Source organism: Magallana gigas, chromosome 6 (genome assembly GCF_963853765.1).
Source record: "Magallana gigas chromosome 6, xbMagGiga1.1, whole genome shotgun sequence".
NCBI lineage: Eukaryota > Metazoa > Mollusca > Bivalvia > Ostreida > Ostreidae > Magallana > Magallana gigas.
The window spans coordinates 822,467-841,013 of NC_088858.1; the positions used below are offsets into that span (position 1 = coordinate 822,467).

An 18,547-nucleotide genomic window follows, 5' to 3' on the forward strand; every position below is an offset into this window, starting at 1 on the left:
ATCATAAGGGTTTTTATAAGAATCTGCATAAGACTGTGGCTAGTTGTTATTTTTTGTGCTATTCAATGCTGGATTTTTCTTTTCTATAGCCACTTGTAACTTCTGTTTGCCTTTTTGCGAGGTAGTCATTTGCCTCCTATTATTTTTCGACAACTTTTTCAGTCTAAGAATATGTTTAATCCCCTTTTATTTATTTTTTTTTTCTTTAAGGGTTTCTTTTACCGAAAAAAAAGATTATCTGTATTTGTATTAGATACTATGCTTTTTTTTTAAAATTAGTTTATTTGAGTGATACCAACTATAATGGTTGTATAGAGGTCTCATTTTGGTAATATTTTACACACATAGGTCCCTATCATTAATTCACTCAAATGGATGTCGTTTTATTTTCCTGATTAACAGAAATGTGTTTTAGTCCCCCATCATTCGTCTATTGTCAATCAATCTCCCCTTCAGATGTGGCTGACCTTTCACAATGGGTCTAAATCCAAAACCGGATTCGGATAATCAGAGATTTCAGATGCGCAAGAACTGTCTTTATAATAAGCATGCGCCGGGCATGTGGCGTACACAAACAGCTAATGACATGCAAGGACCTCACGGCATTCACAGATCACGGTCCCTCTGCAAGCTACTGTCATTGTATGCTCAAATCTGGAAGGCCATCAAAAGAATTAAACATTATGAAATTCGGTGATTCGATAAAAAAAACCCACCAACAATTCGAAAATTCTTCAATCTAAAACTAACCAATACCATCTCAGGAAAATTGGAAGTTATTTAGAAAGATTATAAAGTACAGCTATAAAAGTTTCAATGTGACATTTTCCAAATATGAAACTCCTTGGCCTAATAATTTTATATAAATTTTGTTCGTCTAAAGATTTATTGAATAAAAATAATAGATTTGAAAAGCTGTTAGAATAGATAAGGAGTAAAACTGTCCTGGTTTTGAGAACAGAAGAACTGTATAGGCTTTGTAAAATATTATCGCAGTATACCACTGATATATTTTTTTTAAAAATACAAATAATTCCATTGACTTGTCATTATGTAGATCCTTCATACAAATTACAAACAGGGACCATCTGTTACGGTTAGAAATATCAATGAATTAATTTAATATCATAGAACTATATTCATAAAACATTGTACACCCCCCTTTAACCAGCAATGTTAAAGGTTATTGATAAAAGGTACATATGTATACAAGACTTAATCATGGGGGCTGCCGAAGCTCACCTCCTACCAGATAAAATCCATTCATCGTTTATGAGATTAAAAATCCGGACAAATAAAATACAACATTCCAAAAAATTACACAAACAAGAGGGGAAAAAAGAAGGCAACGCGTTGATAGACATGAATTATTTTCTCAATAGCCTCATTGCTTTATAAACATCGTGGCTTGTTTGTGATATGAAGGCTGTCATAACAGCGAACCTGTTTTTTCAACTACAGGGTGATACTGAGTGGATCGCGAAATCCTTCGTACATCTGCTGAAAAAAGGTGATTTGATCATCCGGGGACTTACCTTACACCTGTCTTTATCTTGGATCAGGTACAAACTTTGTTTACCTTAATTACGGAATACCTCATTAACAGTGAGGCCCAACATCCGGTGCAGATTTGGATGACAGAAGAACGTGTCCTATATCGCCTACCATTGGGTGATTAAATCGATGTCGGGTTAGACGGGTTTATCGGATTAGACAGGTTGTCAACTTAGGTAATGTCAATGAAACGATACTTAGTTTAATTGTAGAATTCGAACTGTCAGCTGAAACAACAGATATCGGAATAAAATATTCCGGTTTAATTTGTTTTTCATTTGCTTTATAAATATTCTTACTTATACTATGGGTGTATCATATGATATTAGCTAAAAAATCGGTTATTAACCTTTTTCTGAATTATCGAAATGTCTTTTTACAATAATATATAAAAAAAACTTCTAGTGTGCAGGCTTTCCTAACAATTAGAAGCATTCTTCTTCTAGCAATGTTTACAGTATAAACATTTGGAATAAGAATGCCATGGTTGAACAGTGCTGTGGATACATGTATTTTATGTTAGGTTACTACAAACACATCGTATAAAACTAAAGCATCGTAACACAGACGACATTTAGTACCTCTTGTCCATTTTTCCGGTAGCGAGGCTTACTTTTTAATCGCGTTTGTCTTAAGAGCTAAGTATTTTTACAAGTTTTTATTTAATTTGCCCTTGCAGTGACCAAATTCGTGTAACATTTTTAGCTAAAAAAGTAAAATTAATACTTGACCAACGTTTTGAAGATTCTGAAAGTTTATTTTATTAAATACAAATGAATTGTATAGTGAAGAAAACAGTTCTGAAATTTGGCAAACATTTGGTGTCCCGTCGTGTTGTTAACCTTGTGGACAACAGACAGACCTTCCGGAAGTCCCGCCAAGATTTTTTTTTTTGTGATTTATCTTTGGAGATATAATTGCAATAATTAAAACAAGGCTAAAAGTGGTTTTTAATTCTTTAAGTTTGTGTTATAAAGAGTAGACAATTAGTCCTTCTTATGGAATATATGCTTGTACAATCTATGAGAAACTCAGAAAATCAAGGAACGTCTTTACAAATAAGATCGAAATTTAAAACCAACACGTACGTGTGTAACATCCCGCAGCAAACTGTTTACTCTGGTCTTATTAGTTAAGCAGTCTATCAAATACCTGAAGCGGAAAATTATCACCGGCTGATGAGGCGAACGATTATGGAAATAATAACTATTTATTTGTATTTGTCTGGGCGTTTTATAGGTGTGTTATTGTTCCGTTGTCTTGTGGTGGCGACAGATGGCGTGACAGGCGTCCCCCGGCACAGCTTCCGCTGCCGGTCGATTGCCCGGATTAAGTGGACCGTGCGACCTTCCGTGGACCTCTACGTAAGTGTCCGTTTCTTCTTCTATCTCTGTAAACGATGGCGCGGATGCGGGGTTAAAGTACAGCCTTGTGTCGTTAATCTCTTTGCTAAGTGAATAGAGCCACTAATAGCTCTCTTAGAGTGTTGATACCAATCATGATTGATTTGCAGGAATAATAGTTTTAAATTGTTATTAAAACAAATTGAAATAAAATATAGGAAATATATTAATTATTCGTCATAGAGGTAAAATTTAAGAAATTTTTGTTTTGATTTTTGGTCATAGTGATTGTTTTTCAAAGTGATAACAACAAGGATTTTTTATATAGGGGTTTCAAATATGAATGCCAATTTATTAACTTTGAAAAATGTAACTAAAGGTTTCTCTGATCTAATCTATCAAGTTTTACGAGCCATGAAAAAATCTTCTCCATATATTGGTGTTTTCGGTCTTAGATCCGGAACAAAGTTGTGTCTTCCTCAAATTAAAATAAAACTCCTCCAATTATTTCTAGGTTACGAAGTAAGATTTGAAGCGGTTTGGTTTGGGCCCCCACTTTACTCTGGATCGTTTCTCTTAATGTTCAGTATATGGTTAAACCTTACCCTAGATAAAGTATAACACCAGGGAACAAAGAATGATAAGCTCTGTATATTGCTTCCAATTCTACGACAGACACTCATGAATGGTCAATGGTTGATCATTTAAAAATAGAAAATTTGTTCAAGATCTTGACCATGCCTCTCTTGAATAAAATTTTCAAGTTATCTTACAGAATACATGTATATTATTTTTTCACCCAGATTTTTTAACAAAGATACTTCCTATATTCACGTTACAATTCAAATGTCCACACGGTCCTATTTCTTGTTCTTTACGCGTTAAAACACTATTTTGATACAGGAGATTGTTTGCTGCTGTATTCAGTATAAAAGTAACGTTTTTTAATATACACTTTGTTGCAATCAATGTGTTATCGTTCAATAAACATCTGTTTCATTCCATAAAATTAAAATATGTTTGGTAAATATTGTTAGCAGCCATGCTACAGATCTGGAGGCGGAAGGGGATAGATGTACTACACATTATTTTTTTTCTTCATTAATTCCTCTTTGCCCGGATTTCTGTTAACTTTAGCATATTTATTTACAATGATTTATTGATTATTGCTTGTGGTACAACATTGGAATTAAAAGTGTTGCCAGAAACGACTTGTAGAATTAGTCTAATTTTTTTAGAACCAGCGTAGTCCTAAAGAACCTATAATTGACCAAGAGTGATAATTTAATGATGATTTAGAGATTTAAAATCAGAATTATTGCAACCATGGTTTGACTCCTTAAGACTTTAATGGAATTTCAGAAGTTTATTTTTTTTGTTTTTGAGTAAACTTCCACAACAGTGTTTTAAATAAAATCATAATTTTACCAAAACAAAATCTTCTTCTCAGGAAAATTCTTCTTTCTCGTGATCTACGTTTTGTTTCGTTTTGTTTTTGAGAAATTAAAAACCCGATTTACCAAAGAACGATTCGATTTTGTCTTTACTTTTGCAAAAACTCTGTCTCATAATTGTGCTGTGAGGCAAAGTATGACAGGATTCTCAATATATTTGTGTGCATCTTCTGCAATTTCATTTCTGTCTCCAATGCACTACACGCCATCTGAAATACCCCCCCCCCCCCTCCCTGTATCATCAATCACGGAACAATGAGAGTTTTCCCAGCATCAATCTAGACCTTCATTCATAGTCATCCCATCATATCAGTAACAAAGGATTTCATCATTCTCGGTGGTTCCTTGTTAGAATAATTTACTGCAATAACATCAAAGCTTGAATCCTATGGGTCTATGGTTTTTGTTGTATTTTGCAAGAATTGAGACACAATTATTTAATCAAATGCGCCTTTTAGATTATAATTGATTTTGTCATGTAGGAAACGAATAAAACGGTTGCTAAATATAACTGAAATGATTGTGAAAGAAAACGTGACCTGTGGGTAGTGCTTTGGTGGTGCTTTAACCACCTTGTGGTTTGGTGGTGCTTTAACCACCGTGTGCTTTGGTGGTGCTTTAACCACCTTGTGGTTTGGTGGTGCTTTAACCACCGTGTGGTTTGGTGGTGCTTTAACCACCTTACTTAGGACGTTTTTGATGAGATTGACAAAGACTATTGTTCTACAGTTAGATTAGGACTCCTCTGTCTATCAGGGATTCTGTTTTGCGGAATTGATCTAGCTTTTTGGCGATGATAGACCTACCTAGTGCTGTGGTAATCTGATTGGAGATGTCAGATCAACCGAGATCTCGCGAGAATTGGGGCGTAGTTTTGTATCGTAGTTCTTGATGGTAACATGCTTATTTCTTGTAGAAGAAGGCAGAAACCCCCCTCCGGAATATTATCATTCACTCTCAATCAAAACACTGGAAATTACCCACACCCTAGGGATGTTGTTGTCAATGGAAATGTTTCTTTATTCTTAACACTCCACATATCTTACAAAGTAATCCTGAATTTGCAGTATTCAATTTATAAATTACGCATGTTCGAAATGAGAGGTCGAAACAGTTTTTCTCAGGCAATTTTACTCCTTGTACAATTAAGACATTTTTATTCCACTAACTGACTTAGTTATTTTTAACAGTGAAAGACTTTAATCTCGCAATGCAATGTTGAATGAAAACTTGATGAAGATCCCCAAGGCCCGGTGTGATATGATTGCTTTTGAAAGTAGTTTGCACTTTTATTAGATAAGGTAGTAACAAATCGTGTCCATCTCCAAGGTACTTGTAAATAGTCCGTGTTGTTTTTGTCACAAGTAACTCTTGCAGAAGAACAAAAAATGAGAACTTTTGAGGGGAAATTAACCCCATCCCACCCCACCCCAATAAAGGACACATAACTTGCAAGTTCTTCAGTACAATAAGCTTTTCGTTCCAAATTATTGTTTATCTGAATATTCATTCATAAAGTTTTAGTTTTAAAAGATGATAAAAAATAAAGTGAAAAACAATCTTTAATTGTATCAACTGATAATCGCGAAATGAAAACGTATTCCAAATTAATTCATCTAATTCTGATAGGAAATGAATACTGATTACAGTATACGGAAATTTTCGAACCCCTTTTTTATAATTATGCCCGTTAGCCATCATTAACAATTGACAATTAAAAATTGGACTTTCTAAAAACTGCACGTTTTTTCTCTTTAACCGCATCAGTATTAAACCGAATTCAAAAACAAAGCAAAATCTTCTATTATCGTCATTGAGGGAAAATAGCATCCTAATTTTTGTTACTAGTTTTAAGATTCAATTTTTATGTTTCTTGTTTTTGTTTTGTTTTTTGTTTTGTTTTGTTTTTTTGGTTCCAAATAAGGTTGTATACTCTTATGACTTAAATAAATGTACTAGTTATATGACTTTTTAAGTGTTAGATTTTTTAAAGATTTTTTTTTTTGCAATAAGAGTACCACATTAATTGACTCGATGTGATTGGTGGAATCCATGTTACTATTAATAGATAACCACAGCACTCAGTCCCCCGTGGTGACTTCACACTTCCGTCCTTAGTATCTCTATCTTTCACACAGCGTCCAATGAAAGAAAGCATAAACATTACACTTAAAATCAAGTGTTTACACGGACCGTATCAATTAAAAGCTTGATTGAGATATTTAAAGAAAATACCACTAAATGCAAACGTATCTTGAAAATAACTTACTGTGTTTGAATTCAAGGCACGTCAAGGGGGTGCTGATATAAAAATCCAAAAATATTCAATTTACACGCAGAAGTTGTAACTTATGTATGTTCATATGCAAGCTAGGAGATTTGTTAGATTCAAAGGATAATGATAGACCAATAATAATACAGCTTATTTTAGACCTGCTCATCATACGAGTTAAATAAGTTTACGTAGGCGAAATGCATAAAACGACTTTAAATATGGCATTGTACCCTTTTAAATTTAAATTCAAAACATCTAATTCAGTGAGATTGATCAAAATTGGACTGCAGATAAATTAGAATAAGGTAATTGAAGTTGTGGGAGACTATTGGTCACTTTTTTCTTACTTGTAAGGAAAAATCATGATTGAAACCCTTTAAGAAATATTGGGTGCAACACAAGAATCGACTCGTGACCTGATTCCGATGACTTACGGTACTTTTACTGACCGTCAAACTGTTACGGCGGAAGTACAGAACCTAATCAACTGTAATATGTTTAAACATAAAAACTGGTTCATTTAAACCCCAGACGGTGACCCTAGACACGTCCTGTCAAACTGGTCACGATGCACCGAGGGCGGGGGTCGAGGGCTATAGTTCTAGATTTATCTTTCCACTTGACCAGTGTTTACTCAACTTTTTTTTTTCATTTCATTGTAACCTCTTGTCCTTATAAAATCTTATCCAATGTATCTCAAAATTGTTAAACACACAAAACCCCAAGATTTAGATAAAATAACTAAATTTGGGTGGTTTTTAAATACTAATTTTCATAGTTGTATTTTGGTAATTTCTTATTTGACCGCGTCAGAAAAGTTACCTGCCGCCTTATTGAAAAAAAATAAGGGTATACCTTGATATGTTCAATGATAAAGAAATGTCATCGGAGAGTGGACGGTCGGGACCATGGAATAGCTAATTAATTTCTTGTGATACTTTTTTAATTTCTTTATAACATGATTATTGTTTTCTTAGATGATTTAGCCAATTCAGTGTTACTTCTGTGGACAAACAAGTACCTTTATATAAGCCTGTTCAGTAGCTCTATGATTAGTTTTGCAATCACCAGCTGCTGTCCCAATTCTTCCACATGTCTACATGTAAACGTCATCAAACAAAGCTGTATCGTCTTAAGTTTAACTGCCTGTTCTTGGCCTAACATGCAACCTATATTTCGTCCATTGTCTGTAGCAGCATATAAGAAACAGTTGCCAATTATTTGAGGAATTATATTTCGTATAAAGTACATATAGAATGCTTTGAAATGACATAGATAGTTGTAACATGTATGCACGTGCCCGCTCTAAATAGTACCCTAAAACCTTTAGATAACTTTTTGACCTATTCTCACGGGACTTCCAATTATAATTAACATAAGAGGTGATTTTATACTACAGGCTATATGTGTGATTGTAAGAGCCAATGACATCCCTCTCCGGGGAAACTTTCCTAAGCTTTATGATAAATGACTGAAATCCGAGGAACTATAGAGAACAGGTGCGCGCCGTAGACGCTATAGTTATAGATCAGTGGTACAAGACTCGGCAGTTCCTGGAAATCCAGAAAAAGATGAACAACTCCTTGAGTTGTCCTCACCAAATAAATGTAGGGATGTGATAAAGCTAAGCGTATTGATGATACTGATCAGCTCTGCTGGAGAAATGAGAATGGCTGTCTGTTTGAAGATTCCAGTTCGTTCACCCGCTTTTACCCCAAAATGTGATTCTATCATTTACCGTGCATGTTAGGGGTTTCAATGTTACATTAATTTCTCCCCTATTGAAAATGGCAACATTTCATTCAAAATCAGTTTGAAAATTTTGCAAACTGGTTTTACACTTCTGAATGTCTGAGAAAAAAAGATAAGACTGTCTTTCATCAGTATGGTAATGGTATGTTCGATCGAATGTTAATAAGATACAATTCATAAAAAGATGGTCCTTGTGAACTGATATGATAAGGATGTAAATGGAAATAAATTTGATTCTTGATTAAGGCTGATAACAAGAATCACCATATAGCTGCCGCTCTTCACCCTAAGTACCTCACCGCTTTGTTCTAATGAGGTGGACAGACAAAAGGAGGCATTCAGACACTTGGTCATCTATCAAAGACTACCCGCCAGATTCATTTAAACAGACAATGCCCCCCTGAACGGTGTGTTTACGGAGAAACCTGACCCTCATCAAGGCACGGGACCGCTTTGTAGCGTATATTATCTATATATTTATGTTATTGTCCGACGAATTTTGCATATCAAGTCAGAAATCTTTATTGCTAAATGTTTAGACAAGGTCGTGATGAATTTGTTCTATTCTTTAATAAGCGCCCGAGGTTTGTTTCCACGCTAAAACCACGTGCGGTTTTTTCCATTATTCACTCCGGACTTACGTGGGCCGGGCCGCCGGATCTAAAGTCCGGACACTGAATCCGTTTTTTGTCTTTGGAAGGTTTTAATCAAGAAGAACTATGGGGGTAGGTATAGTTCTCAAGTGTTCCATGTTTCCGTCTAAATTAGATCTATTTTAAAATCTAGGTTTTAGAAATTACTTAGCGCAATCCATTGACCATAAACTAGTCTTGATGTAAATAAATCTTATTTTTAACTAAATTTCATTTAAATCAGACTAAGTAATCACTAAAGAAGTGTACATTTTTATAAGTTAAATTACGGCTTCATTTAACTTTAAATTTCCTTACAAAATACAGAAAAACCAAAATGATATACGAAAAAAAAATGTGTTTGTATCTGTATGTGGTCCGTTGCGGTGTATGTAAATCTCATTAGCGCGTGTTTACAGTTGCATGGTCAGCATGTTCAGATAAACGAAATAAACAAGGCACTGGGTACAGATCTCTCCGACAGGTTTCTGCAGAATACAGGGAGTCGGGGGACGATAGTACATGTGTGTACAGCTTGACTGGCGAAAGTAAGTGACCCGCGAAAGTTTAACACAACACCCCTCGTCCACGGTGCCAAAAAATATTCGTGTTTTTATAAAAAAAAATTCTTAATTTTTGGAATGATGACTAGAGAAAGGCATAGTTCTGTCAATGAAAGTGAATAAACGGTAGGGCTTTTTTCGTGTGATTTTACGTAGACGGTTCGTTCGTAATCGGGTGTTGACAAATTTCTCTTGGATTCTGGGATATACATAATAACTACCATTGTGTAAGTTGGTTTCAACTCAGTTATCAACGAACTCGGTAATCTTTTATTTTTTACAGTCTTATGTATACACTGTACCTAGTTTTTAGTTTTTGGTTGTTTTTTCTTAAGTTTATGTGATCATGAAATTAATGAAGATCCTTTATAATAAAACCTTTTAAAGGACTATATATGGTTTGAGCCTAAAATGGCCCCCTAAAATGAACATTGTCATTTTACTGTAATTCTTTGATTTATTTGTACAAATATACATTTGAAGTTTTCTCATAATATTTATTTTGATTTTAGTGCCCACAATTTAAAAATATGACATCATAAAGTTTACTTTTCCCGCCATTTTCGCATTTTTAGCATAAAACGGCTTGTTTTGAGGCAGTTTTTCTGTAAGGAAACATTGAGCGACTACTTGAACAAACAAAATATTTTCACCAAAGATATATCTTTCCAATACTTATAAGTGACAAAAAGTTTGTTCTTGTTCAAAGAGTCGCTCTATATTTCCCATTCGAAAAAAGATAAGAAAAATGTCAATTTTTGGTTGATTTTGATTGAATTATAAAAATAGCGTCACTTCTGACGTCATATACTGCCAGTGAGTGCATATAAATCAAATAAATAGGTGAAAAACATATTTCATGTCAGCTCTTTTATAAAATAACACAAAAAATTAATGAACCTGAATCATTTTAAAAATAGCGAATTTTGGGGGCCAAATTTGACTTATATCATATATAGTTCAAATTTTAAAAATACATTCACCTATATTAAACAGTTTTATTAGAATTAATTTATAAGGTTACATCTGATAAGGTCAAAACCTGACAAGTTTTGTAAGAAATAAATGTTAAGAGGGCTGGACGGTCGTGGCCATTTTTTAGGCTTTATTAATCTCCTTAAAAAGAAGAGTTTTATATGAATAAGAAAAATTCAAGTTTTATAGTTAAGATAAATGAAGATGTTCTGTACTAAATTGTAGTTTACGGCTAAACAATCCATTTTCGAAAATTTGAGGTGAATCTGATGGTTGAGTTGTTGACTAAACCTCTTTGAATTAACTCTCGGTCGTAGAAGTCGTAGAAAATTATTTACAATATACAGAATTATACATTTTTACACTGGGTCTTGGCACAATGACATTTGCCCGGGAAAACTGCAATGGCGTGCAAGACTCTTTCAATGTACTGACGGAAATATCCGCTTTCATTGATATTGACTTTAGTTAAGAACAGAATGGCAATTGTATTACCGAGATGCAGCAAATCAGTATCGGACGGCCATTGACGGCAATTTACGCTTCAATCCCCGGAAGATTTAGAATTGTTGACACGTGCATTATTGCACCGAAAGTTGTTCTCTGACCACGTGATTTATTTTAGATCGTGACGTCACGAGGCAGTCTCTGCGATCTAGTGTTGTACCCACCAGATGTACAGGGGATCCTTTCTGATCTGATTAACCAAGCTCAAGCCCGTGCATCTTGAGTATCGGTTACAAATAATTACCTAATAAAATACACCTGCTTTATTTTAAATGTAGATAATAGATGGCTAGACCACCTTTATGCCTTTTATATTTTGCCAATCCATCGATCAGCCATGTCGGAATTGGTTCTGGAATTAAAAGTCAGAGGATGGTATGGGTTACGGTTACTTCTTTGGCTTTAAGGACACAGGGAGGAGAAGTTTAAGGTTGTTGGTGCTTTATTAAGTCGGTGGTTCCCGAGGACAGGAGAAGGTTTAAGTTGTGAGTGGTTTATTAAGTCGGTGGTTCCCGAGATCCGGTAAACCATTCTGTGCAAGTTGTAAACATGGACACTTTAATCTCGGGAAAGGTAAGGTCATACCATGAATTCAATATAAAATGGTTGTGTTCAGTGTAAAATTAAGTTTAAGAACTGTTTTTTTTTTTAATTTATTGACTAAATGATTTTATCTTGAATCTTAAATCTTGGTAGTTTTAGTTGGGACTCGTGAGGGAGTTGTTTGCGGGAAATGTAACACTTGTTTTTATAAAGGAAAAAAACAACATTATTTTTGTCTAAAATCATCGAACAATTATACTTTGCCCTGGTGACAACAGTGAACTGACAAGGTTCGTGCATTAATGGCTCTCAGTATTTTCAATGAATAATTCAGAATACCTATTGAATTGATAGCCAGAGTTTTTCTTAAGTTCTTTTTATAATTTATTTCTTATTTTAAAAACCTCATGAAGAAAAGGCAATACAGATTATTTTTTTTATTTTTTAAAGAAATTTTAAAGTGTCTTGTTTACTTATTCAAATCAATTATATTACATAATCATCATGATGGTGTTTTGAATAAAATAAAGCTTTAATTTTGGCTCCTGTCGTCTGTATGTTGACAAGTGTGCAATTAGTTTTAAATGAATAATAACGGCTTACTACCTTCCACAGCGCTATTAAATAAGCTTATCGTAGAGGAATTTTTTAACAAATTAAAATAAAACATGAAGAGACTGAGTAAATATTTTCTCAGTAGACAGATAATCTGCAAGTTTAATTTTGTATTAACTGGTATAATATGTACAACCCTAACCCTGCAAGTTTGTACTAGCTACGACTTTTTCATTAGTCTAATAAGTAGTGTTACTTTAATGTTTACATTTTATTTTTTAAATTATATTTTGCTTATCGGTTTGTTATTGATTTCCAATATTTTGTTCGCTTGTTTGTCAGTAAGTTATTACATAGGTGTATGAAGACTCGTTTTAATCTAGCGTCAAAATTCATAAATGTACCATTCCGGCATTTCATGTCAAACATTAAGTTTTTTTGTTCAATTTTGATTAAACCCCACACTACATATCTTGGAGTTTCTTAAAATCACTGATTTCAGAATACAACTAATACTTGAGAAAACTATTAAAGGTAATCTTGCTTAATATTCATGAGAAAACAGAAAGATGAGAAAGAAAAAGAATAACAAAGCCGTATTGAAAAGTACAACGTTATTTGAATATTTCATTTAGCACCGTTATCATACTCAGTTTCTGAAAATAAAAAGATAAATTGGATAATAAATTATATTTTGATATCAGTTAAATAGAAAAAACATAGTTTGATTGAATCAGTGCATGGTATTTGGCGGCGTTATAATTGGTCAATATTTGACCTCTGACCCTTGGCAGTGCCTGTCACTTCCTGTCTCAGGCTCTCCGTTCTTGTAAGCCACCTTTCGACCTTCGGAACATTTCATATCAAAATTGCCTTATTACAATCGCAATAGTTCTTGTTTTATACTCCATTAAACTGTTCCGTTATTTCGACATCAAAGTGTTTGAGAGGTATAGCGTCGACGAGTCCCGAGAACCAAGCCATTTGGAGTACGTACCCTGGCGCTGAAAGCCAGTGCATATGGTGGCATTTTTACACACCGATGACTGGAGAATTAACTGATTAACACGGCTAACCGAACACTCACCATATGTACCTTAAAAAGGTGGATCAAACGCGCTTTGTCTGTTCCCTTCATGAAGTTTAATTTTCGTTTCATTTAGATTCTGCCTTGAAGCGGGTTTCGTCCGTTTCCGGTTTCTGCCGATATTAACAAGGTATAATGGTTGAAATGCCGAGCATTCTAGAAAAAAAAACTTTCAGTCATGACCGTACGTGACATTTATTTAATAAGACACGTAAACATATATATAATTAAGTTACGTGTGCTGTCCACCCAATGCCTATGTACACATCGTCTCTCTGTCTGTCTGTCTGTCCGCCGTATTTGCATATCAAACACACATTAATCACAAAGCTTAATAGATAAACAGGAAATGTTTGTTTATTACAATTAATTATAAGTAACTTGTTTAATTGCTTTTACTGATTTATACTGACATCTCTACAAATTCTACTGAAAAATAACATTTGTTGGATGCATATAAGTATTTTTAACGGAAAATGTTGGGTTGACAAAAGCATCTTAGAAATTTCTTTCACCTCAGAACAGGGCGGGGGGGGGGGGGGGCTGGTCATTGATTGATTTTGGCAAGTTTTCTGATTTGATCGTTCTTCCTAGGAGAAGCTAGCGTAGAACGTGGATTACATATAGACGTTAAGAAGATAAGCAACTTTTCAATAATAACAAAAATAATGCACGTGTAAATATATACAGATTTTTATAAACAAAATTATTGGTCCGTTACCGATTTCTGAAAACCAATTTTAGCTGGAATCCAAATGTGTGGCTGACCTTTGTATTAGGAAACCTTTTATTTGCTAAATTACATTTGTAGGCGAATTTTCTTGTCCATTAATTTTGGTGTCGTAAATGAAGACAGTTGTTTAATGCGAAAAATTCATAACAATTGCATGCTTGCGCCTCATTTGTGTACCCCCTGGAATTCCATGGTCAGAAGGGACCAATGTCGGATTTCAATGCACTGTTTTAAATAGTTACGACTCTTTAACGCCATTATGAATGAAATTTCTTCTGTACTTAATTGTAGTGCCCTGGCCCTAATATCCAGTTCTGCTTGCTAGAGCACAATCTTACACCCAGATGATCAATTTGCTATTAAAACAAGACTAATGCTGTAATTAGAAAAATGTGTTTGAATGCACTAAGCAGATTGTGAAATCAATTAATAGTTTAAGCGGAATTCCCCGGCGCTGCCTTTCATTATCTAATCATAACATAAAATATTCCTAAATCCCTATCGGAAACTAAGTTTATTTTTCTTTTAAAAAGGGGGTAACCAAATGTCCGCGCTCGAGCCGTGGCTGGTCTTGTTTACAGCACGGGCCGCTGGAATTCTACTATTTTTATTGAAGCTAAAAACTGGGTTTAAGAGCTTTCACCGTTTTGACATGATAGAGGTGTGGTACTGAAAGAGAGAGCTCCTACCGGATCTTAGCATTCATAACTTTGGGTTTTACGGAGCCATTTGAACATTTGTTTACAATTCAAAGGGAAAATTTTGTATTCCTTATATATAGATAGATCACTTAAATTCTGATTAATTCTTTAATTTACAGATTTTGACCAATTGCAACTGACGTGACAAACCATGACTTTACCCACGAGAAGCCAGGATGTCACGTGACCTATTGTTTGTTCTTTACATTCTTTTGCACCCGTCAGTCTTAACAGGTAAATTTATAATTCAGATTTTTAAAACATGTTGTTCCCCGTTAATAATTTCCTCCAAACGTTGTAGAATACAGCCTGGAGACATGTCAGCATGTATTTGTTAAGCTCTTGTCTCCTGAAACGTTTCGGCAGACCTTGAGAGTCTTGTAGCTGCTGTTTGATTTATCCCTACTTTTAGCTGGCGGTCCGTCTACCAATGTCAAGAAAACGGACGAGCAGAGACTGCTAGAGGTTCTGTTAAACGGATATAACAGTGACACGAGACCCGTATATAATGCGTCACATCCGGTCCAAGTCTCGCTAGGAATCACTCTCACTCAGATATTTGACGTGGTAAGTGACGGAGACCCCGGAAATAATTACCTGTTAGCAGTAGACTACCTGTCATCGGTAGGATCTATGAATTACAAGTTTCAAAAAATTATACCACCTAAAGGTAAAAAGACCCAAACTTAAATTGATATAAATACATTGTAATGTTAAAAACTAATCATTTGATTTCTGTTCCAGGATGAAAAAAATCAAGTGTTGACCACCAATGTCTGGTTGGACCAGGTGAGATGTTAGGCTTGAGACAGCAATATTGTAACAACATCTAATGACCTCCGAGTCCAATATCTTTTCACTGTACAAACGTCAAATGTTTGATTCCCAGTCCCAGACTATTAATTTGCGTATATTTGACTTTTTAGATCGTGAACTGATAAACGTATAGCTATTTTGATAATCAACGGTAGGAAAAATTCAGAGTTCTTAAATGCCTATTAATGGGCTGTTAAAAGGCCCCCATCATCAATTATTGATGTTTGTATTGATTTGATTGAAAATATATATGTGGATATGAAATAACTAACAATATAAATATGTGGTCTGAAACCCCGAAAACTGCATTCTGGGATTATATCATCTTTCCAAGTCGGAGGTTTCTGATCCGCTCTACTAACTCACAAACGTCGTTTATGGGTAGCGAAGCGGATCAGAAACCATTGACTTGAGAATATGGGATAAGATGACTGACCGATTTTCATTCCCTTGCCATCAGGAATGGAAAGACGAGAAGCTGACGTGGGACCCCGCTGATTATAACGGACTGGAGGTGATGAGGATCCCGTGCCGGAAAATCTGGCTGCCGGATATCGTCCTCTACAACAGGTGTGTGTCCAGGGACAACCAAACCATCGCCCGCTCCGTCAATACAGTTAATGGAGAGACGAGTTTGAAGAACATAGTCCATGAACTTCAATTTTAACCAATGATGATCTTATATCGTTAAGCTATGAGTTATAAATGGCGTAATGAAAACAGAAAGAGTTAAAGATGATACAAGTACTTACTCGTAAATTCATCAACAAGATCAGTTTGTAACTATTGCTTTGTTAGGGGTATGTCCCCACTTTTTTTTATTTTCCTTAACGAATTAATCTTACGAAGTAAAAGAATTATGTGTGCTTTTAAGAGTGAGTTCCTGTTTCATGTTTCGCTGCACATATGTGGACAATAACTTATTTTTAAATATAAGGAAATAAGAAGCAAATGCCTGAACGTAACCTAAATCTAATATTTTATTGCAGCGCCAGCGACCACAATGAGAAGTACATGGAGGCGCTAGCCATGGTCAGTCACACAGGGGTAGTCTTCTGGCCCCCCATCGTCAAGTTCCGCAGCTCCTGCCTGATGGACATGACCTACTTTCCGTTCGATGACCAAATCTGTAAGTTAAAGCTGGGCTCCTGGGCCTACACCGGCTTCCAGGTGGACGTGCTAAACCGCTCAAACACCGTCGATCTGTCCAGGTTCGTGCAGAACGGCGAGTGGGAGCTTATCCGGACGTACGGTGTCCGGAACAACGTGTACTACACGTGCTGTCCGGAACCGTTCCCGGATGTAACCATTACGCTGCACATCCGGCGGCGGACCATCTACTATATGTACAACGTCATCATCCCCTCCATCATGCTGTCCAGTCTGGCCCTGCTGGGGTTCTGGATTAACCCTGACTCCGGGGAGAAGGTCACGCTGGGACTGACCGTACTGTTAGCGCTGTCTGTCTTTATGCTCCTCATCGCGGAAAACACGCCGGCCACCTCATTCTTCATACCTCTGCTAGGTACTATAAAAAATCATCACAGGAACGTTTCCAAAATAACTGATCCATTCTTCAATATACATGGTCACACGTATTTAACGATCTTATTCGTGATTACTACAGTTCCATTACAGATACCTTGCAGCTAATGTAAATGAAACATTACTCTTACCATAACCATCTGATATTTTGATCACGCTTTAACGAACTCGTATGTTTATATTTCAGGAGTTTACCTTATCACCACCATGTCCTTTACCTCTATATCTGTCATCTGCTCCGTGGCTGTGACGAATCTCCACATCCGGGGATACGCGCATCCTGTCCCAAACTGGATGCGCAGTGTCCTACTGGTGGTGTCACGCGTGCTCTGTATAACTGTCAATCATCTCAAGGAGAGGAGGTCCCACTGGAAGCCAAAACACTGGCACCGCGTCCCCGAGGCTTCAACCGTCGGTAACCATTCCTCGACCAATGGCCGTGTCGTTCATGACATAGGGGAGGCGACTACCATCGTAACTCATGACGACGTGCTCCATGACGGAGCGACACCTGGTGACAGGTTACTCAAGGACGATAACTCACAAGTGAATCACGCATTACTGGAAACACTGAAGTGCCTTATGAACAAACAAGAGGAGACCGACCGAGAGAACAAAATCCACGACGAATGGAAGGAGGTTGCCATTGTGATCGACCGCTTCCTGTTCCTGGTTTTCCTGTTGGGGATGATTGTGGCTTCCGTTTATATCCTCGTCGCCTTGCCATTACAAAAGTTACAGAGATTTGGTGGTTCTTAACTTTTCTCTATGACTAGTAAATGTATCTGTTTATACATGTGAATTGATTGTCTTGACGATATAGTGATATTATTCAGAACTAATTTGTGTTTGACCTATTAAAAACGCACAATTATTCGGAAAATACATATATTTTTATATATCGTGGTTTAGTAGTTGATTACTAGAAATTCGTAACGGAAATTTATATATGAATGTTTTGTTTTTTTGGCTGATATCAGTTTGATTAAATACGATTAACCTATAAATATTTATGTTACAAAACTTGCAGTAATTTTGGACTTGCCTGTACGATTTTTCACATATTTTATGGAGATATTTGATACGATATAAACAGGTTTTTAACATTCCAGCGTATTTCTTTTAACGCATTCACCAGCCTCGAAAAATTCACTTACCATTTTTACCCGTTAACACTTTGTCCGGTTAATAAGGATGATGTAAAGAAAATTGGAGACCAATACATTTATAATATGTTGTGATACCATCGCTGGTAACAACCTAATAAATGCTTTACACGGGGTATTTTTTTTTTTAAATAAGCCAACTTTAGAGCATGCGTTAGATATGCAGGCACGGAACATCAAGAATGGGGGAGGGGAGCTGCCCTCCCCTTCTTTTCGCAGTAGATAGTTTACTTAAATTTACATGTTTAAAAATTAAAATGTCATGCAGTTGCCCCTACCCCTATTTTGTTTTATTTGGGGAGGGGGGGGGCATGTAATAATTGGAAGTGAAAATAAGAAATTATAA

At 35.7% G+C, this 18,547-nt stretch overlaps 1 protein-coding gene across 8 annotated transcripts in view; it reads left to right on the plus strand.

Annotated features, from left to right (window-relative positions):
• The window catches only part of LOC105322564 (neuronal acetylcholine receptor subunit alpha-2), a 22,433-nt gene extending 4,496 nt beyond the window's left edge, over window positions 1-17,937 (plus strand). Inside the window, exons 2-9 of one of the 8 annotated variants that reach the window (XM_011421403.4) lie at window positions 1,462-1,730; window positions 2,794-2,918; window positions 14,794-14,908; window positions 15,087-15,241; window positions 15,419-15,463; window positions 15,951-16,060; window positions 16,480-17,015; window positions 17,223-17,937. In XM_011421403.4, coding sequence (XP_011419705.3) covers window positions 14,851-14,908; window positions 15,087-15,241; window positions 15,419-15,463; window positions 15,951-16,060; window positions 16,480-17,015; window positions 17,223-17,794 — 1,476 coding nt within the window. In that variant the 5' untranslated portion in view covers window positions 1,462-1,730; window positions 2,794-2,918; window positions 14,794-14,850 and the 3' untranslated portion in view covers window positions 17,795-17,937. Of the gene's footprint in view, window positions 1-1,461; window positions 1,731-2,793; window positions 2,919-8,945; window positions 9,104-9,459; window positions 9,559-9,639; window positions 9,801-11,453; window positions 11,629-14,793; window positions 14,909-15,086; window positions 15,242-15,418; window positions 15,464-15,950; window positions 16,061-16,479; window positions 17,016-17,222 lie in introns of those variants that run through there. The other 7 variants (XM_011421481.4, XM_020065015.3, XM_011421777.4 and 4 more) reach the window with 7 other exon arrangements.
• The last annotated feature ends 610 nt before the right edge of the window (window positions 17,938-18,547 follow it).